We start from the raw sequence: 5449 nt of genomic DNA, 5'->3' as shown, positions 1-5449 counted from the left end.
AGCAGATATGATATAATGAATATCTTTTAATCATTATTAAATTATCTCTTCATATATTACGAATGAAATAAAGAATGCATCCATTTTCCTTTATCTTTGAAAAATTTTAGCCGTTGTAATTAAACCGAAGTATAATGCAAGAAATGCATGTTACTAAAAATAACAATATAAGTAGCAAACTTCAGGCAGTAAGATGCATTTGCAAGGAATCATAAGATTATAAATAAGCATTATAAATCAACAGCGTAAAATATAATAAAACATATATTTGGAATGTATAACAATTTAACAAAAAATATTTCTTTTACAAAATATATATATAATTTTTGGCCTTATATACCTATATATGTGTATATCAGATATAAATTTATATAAAATTTAACAACAATGTAGAGTACTTTCAAGCTATACTTTCATGCATTTCTGTACTTATATTACATTTGGAAAATTTCGAATTTAATGTTAGTGATAAAAAAATTTTTTTTTTTACAAAATATGACTTTTGACTTATGTATATGTATATAGATATAAAGAGACATATAAAAAAGTTTAAGAATAATATGGAGTACTTTCAAGATATACTTTCATACCTATCTGTACTTACATTACATTCGAAAAATTCCATATTTAGTGTCAGATATAGGCGCATTCAGACTCGCTGACAAACTCAAACCAAGTACGACTCGCGTGTCCACCGGATCAATCACACCATCATCCCATAATCTAAAAAATATTAGAATATTCATAATCCAAAATTAATATTTTTTGTATATAACAATAATTTACCTAGCACTAGAATAATAAGGATTGCCTTCCTTCTCGAATCGTTTTATAATCGGATTCTTGAGATTCTCTTCTTCTTCTTGAGTCCACTGCAAAATTGAAATATACATTCATATCTGAATGTCAAAGAAACAAAAGTTAACAAAAATCACACCTGTTTGCCTTCTTTCGCACGTTGATCCTTTGTAATTTGCGCTAATACGTTCGCTGCTTGTTCTCCTCCCATTACAGATATTCTAGCATTTGGCCAACAGTAAAGAAAACGTGGAGAATAAGATCGACCACACATTCCTATTCAAATTGTATTACTTTAAATTCTTTTTCTTTCTTTAAAAAAAAAATATTAAAATAACTAAAGAAAGAAAAAATACCGTAGTTCCCAGCTCCATAAGATCCTCCGATAATCACTGTTATCTTTGGAACCTGCGCGCATGCTACTGCTGTTACCATTTTGGCACCATTTTTGGCGATACCTCCCAATTCTGCGTCTCTACCCACCATAAAACCTATATTTATAAATTTGTACATTTATATTTTGCTCTCTTAATGCTTAAATTTAAAAAAAATTAACACTTAAATGGCGTTCATGTAATTATACCTACCAGTAATATTTTGCAGAAAAAGAAGAGGAATTTTTCTTTGAGCGCAAAGTTGCACAAAATGAGCTCCCTTCAGAGCACTTTCCGAAAATAATACACCATTGTTCGCGACTATGCCAACAGGATAGCCATAAATCTTGGCGAATCCAGTGACTAATGTTTCGCCGTATTGAGCTTTAAATTCATGAAATTTCGAACCATCCACGATCCTCGCGATGACTTCTTTTACATCATATGGACATTTTAGATTCGTTCCAACAATGCCATAGATGTCATCAATGGCATGCACAGGCAGTTCAATGTTTTTACTGACTTTTACATCCATAGGTGGTTGCAAATTTAAATCTCTCACAATTCGACGCGCGAGATATAAAGCATGCGTATCGTCTATCGCGTAATGATCGGTTACGCCAGACTGTCTACAATTTTAATTACAACCAAGCATTTATGAACGGTCTATATATATAGCGTTTAAAATAATTACCGACAATGAACCGCAGCTCCACCTAAATCCTCCGCTGAAACTTCTTCACCAGTTGAAGCCTTTACCAATGGTGGGCCAGCTAAAAATATTGTACCTTGATTGCCAACAATAATATTTTCATCTGCCATAGAAGGAATATATGCACCACCTATAATAAAGATTATACAAATGATAAATTACACATAACATAAAAAAATTAATGTATTAATGATATCAATACTCTCTAAAAATTGGGAGTGAATCTCACTCTGAAGAATAAAATTTTATTTTTAAAGATTAAAAATTGATCCATTTTTTTTAATATTAACTCAATTTTAACTTCTTAAAGTGACTCCACTTCAACAAATTCAACAAAATAATGACAAACCTGCTGTGCAACTTCCCAAAACCACTGCGATTTGAGCTATTCCTTTAGCACTCATGTTTGCTTGATTATAGAAGGTTCTGCCAAAATGTATTTTATCTGCAAATATATCATCCTGTCTGAATAAATTTGCTCCTCCACTATCAACCAAATAAATGCAAGGTAATATATTTTCCTCAGCAATTTCTTGAGCTCGTAACTGCTTCTTGACCGTAATAGGGTAATATGTACCAGCCTTTACAGTAGGATCATTCGCAATTATTACACATTTAGTGCTAAAACAAGATATTTAAAGTGCTGATTCCAAAAGAATCTAAATTAATTTTATTATCCATAACATACCCTTCTATTCTTCCAATACCAGTAATGATTCCACCTGCCGGCACTTCTTCCTCACCATACATCTCATAACCTGCTAATTGTGAAAATTCTAGGAAAGGCGAATTTTTATCCAAAAGAATATTTATCCGTTCTCGAGGTAAAAGTTTTCCTTTGCTTGTATGTCTGTCTTTGGCTTTCTGTCCACCACCTTCAACTATTTTCTCCACAGTGTTCTTCAATTGATCAATAAGATTTTTCATTTGCATGTAATTCTCCTGCAATATTAAAAATAATTATACATATACAATACATATTTGTAAACACGCAATTCATTTGTATTACAAAATATGTATAATTAAAGCAAGAAACACAAATTCAATGTTATTTATAATATCCAATATCGATTTTTATATATAATTTTCATATATTATGATATTATTGCATTTTTAAGAGAAGTAGCGCAACTATAGTTATAAAAATAATGAAACAAAAATACACAAGTGTACTTCCTAACCTGATACATCGGTGAGCTGGTATCCGGCGTAGTGCCGATGATAGACGCTTCCTCATGATAAAATCTCACAAAGGGTCGAAAATACCTTAATAAATAACGACTTCTCTGTAACATGTTCATAAATATTTTTTACCGCCAAGAGGAAAATGACAGTCGACAACAATTGGCACGTTGTAAATTATTGTAACAATTATTGTAACATGCCAGCCGAAGATATCGAACTTGAAAACCTCTGACGCACATGGAAGATTCGTGTTAACGTCTTCTTATCGCGATGACTCGGTCACTTGCCGCTACTTGCACACACATGCGTGTCTGTGCGTGCCGATACGTGTCGATGCGTGTGTCAAAGCAGCTTAGAGAGAAACCTAAGAGAAGACATAAGGGCTTTTTTTCTGTAATCGCATATCACTGCCCTCTGAAGAAGTGGATGCAAACTACACGACAATATCTTTTTTTTTTTTTTTTGGTGCTTCTGATGACAATAAATCGCTGAAAATCATTGAAATCTCTATTAATTTGATAGATTTATTTCAGCGATTTCAGCGATTTACTTCCATCAGGCGTACCTGATTTGTTTCTATAAGGAGTATATACAATTTGTTATAAATATACAACTTTACAAATATTTTCTAAAGATGTCAAAATTTACGTAAAAATCATTTAATAATTTTTATGTGCTTGTAAAAATGATGAAAATTAATCCAGAACACGAATGACCCAACGTATATATAGTAATATCCAAAACTAAGATATACTAATAGGATTAAATAAAGTTATTTAAAGTAATTATATTTTAAATAAAAAATATGAAAGAGTTATTTGGTATTTATTATTTTAAATAACTACACTTCTGACTTATTTCTTCTTTAGTGTTTTAAATAAGTTTCCCGAATCTATTTTATATTTTTTATTTAAAATGAGTGGTATCAGTTTTTTACCGATTCTTTTATATTTTAAATAAGTTTCTGGAACTTATTTTATATTTTTTATTTTAAATAAGTCGTACCAGTTACTTTACCAAGCCATGATTGGCATTATATTAGTTTAAAAAATGTTTGAAACCCAAAATAATTTGCAGTAATATAGTAGTGTCATAAATTAATTTTCTAGCTGAAAAATTAAATAATGATTAACAAGATATTTAATATACTTTTAACCAAAGCTGTATTGAGCGCAAATTTCGCAATATTAAGAAAATTTGCATGCATCTTTATAGAATATTATCAACCTTTATATATTTATTTAATGAATTATTTTATGAATTATTTAAGAGTATAATGAAAATTGAGGCATACCAAAAATACCTCACACACGCGAATAATTATATATTACGTTTAAAAGAATCGCGCAAGTAATATAAGATTAAATTAGTTAGTATAATATTATCAATTTAAAACTTTTAATCACTTTAATATTTACAAGGACGCGAACTCCCGTAAGGATGTCGTTCTTTAATAGTATCTCGTCGGTGGTTAAATTAATCTACATTGGTAAAATCAAGCAAAAACAATTTTACCAATTTTTGGTAAAGCAGCAGATGGCAGAAGCTACAAAAGGTGCTGTTTGGCGCTACTGATGCACAGCTGATATACGTACTATATGTGATTATACACAGTAATGTAGTATCCGTATGTATGTGTTGTCTAACCGAAAATTGTAGGCGTAAAACGCAGATTAGATATTTCTCGGTCAGAGAAATATGTTTTAAATCTCATTTCAATTAATCAGTCTTATTCTCTCATTATTGGTATATTGGCTATCGTTGCGAGGCAAAGATGCCTAATTTAACCAATTTATCTCATTTTTCTTTAAAGGTAATGTATGAAGTGTCAACTACGTCCTTTCTTATTCAATGTGTACGTTTTCAATGTTGTCATCGATATTCATGACGTAATATTGTATTTTTGAATTGACATTTATGTGTGTATTTGAATTCATAACTTATTTTTGTTCTTTGATTAGCAGTTCACAATTTGTAAATATATAAATATTGTATAATAAAAACAATACGATATCGTTTATTATTATATTTTTCAGATTATATTTGCCATTCACTTGCTACTTGTATCATGGTAAGGACAGCTTGGATTCTCTGCTGAAGTGGAAAGATTTTATGTATCTATAAAAACTTTTATTTTTATAATATGTATAAAATGTAAAAAACATTACAGGGGTATGCAAGGAACTTGGTGTCCCAAATCTGTACTGTTCTATAACTTGCTATTCTTTGTTTGTATATTTTGGGCTGTTCATAATGTTGAATCTGACGAACCACTACAATTTGTAAGTTATTAAAAGTAGAAAGAGAAAACTTATTTGTTTTTATTTGAAATTTACTATAATTATATGTATATATATATATATATATATATATATATATA

General features: G+C 29.9%; 2 protein-coding genes across 4 annotated transcripts in view; one reads left to right on the top strand and one right to left on the bottom strand.

Moving 5' to 3' along the window:
* Positions 1 to 575: 575 nt before the first annotated feature.
* Positions 576 to 5449, bottom strand: part of LOC108753532 (methylcrotonoyl-CoA carboxylase beta chain, mitochondrial) — an 11612-nt gene continuing 6738 nt past the window's right edge. For 2 of the 3 annotated variants that reach the window (XM_018495190.1, XM_018495189.1), the window contains exons 2-11: positions 3307 to 3433; positions 3066 to 3170; positions 2573 to 2826; positions 2234 to 2505; positions 1867 to 2014; positions 1386 to 1801; positions 1155 to 1289; positions 938 to 1074; positions 787 to 872; positions 576 to 723 (exon numbers count right to left, since the gene is read on the bottom strand). In XM_018495190.1, the coding sequence (XP_018350692.1) occupies positions 606 to 723; positions 787 to 872; positions 938 to 1074; positions 1155 to 1289; positions 1386 to 1801; positions 1867 to 2014; positions 2234 to 2505; positions 2573 to 2826; positions 3066 to 3074 (1575 nt within the window). In that variant the 5' untranslated portion in view covers positions 3075 to 3170; positions 3307 to 3433 and the 3' untranslated portion in view covers positions 576 to 605. The other variant, XM_018495188.1, reaches the window with a different exon arrangement.
* LOC108753411 overlaps positions 4693 to 5449 on the top strand; it is a 1592-nt gene continuing 835 nt past the window's right edge. The window contains exons 1-3 of the mRNA XM_018494951.1: positions 4693 to 4882; positions 5106 to 5140; positions 5240 to 5351. Of these exons, the coding sequence (XP_018350453.1) occupies positions 4844 to 4882; positions 5106 to 5140; positions 5240 to 5351 (186 nt within the window). The 5' untranslated portion in view covers positions 4693 to 4843. The remainder of the gene's footprint in view (positions 4883 to 5105; positions 5141 to 5239; positions 5352 to 5449) is intronic.

Source organism: Trachymyrmex septentrionalis, unplaced genomic scaffold (genome assembly GCF_001594115.1).
Source record: "Trachymyrmex septentrionalis isolate Tsep2-gDNA-1 unplaced genomic scaffold, Tsep1.0 scaffold7, whole genome shotgun sequence".
In the NCBI taxonomy this organism is placed as follows: domain Eukaryota; kingdom Metazoa; phylum Arthropoda; class Insecta; order Hymenoptera; family Formicidae; genus Trachymyrmex; species Trachymyrmex septentrionalis.
Note: the sequence above shows the minus strand (reverse complement) of the source record. Positions and strands in the feature narration are given on the sequence as shown.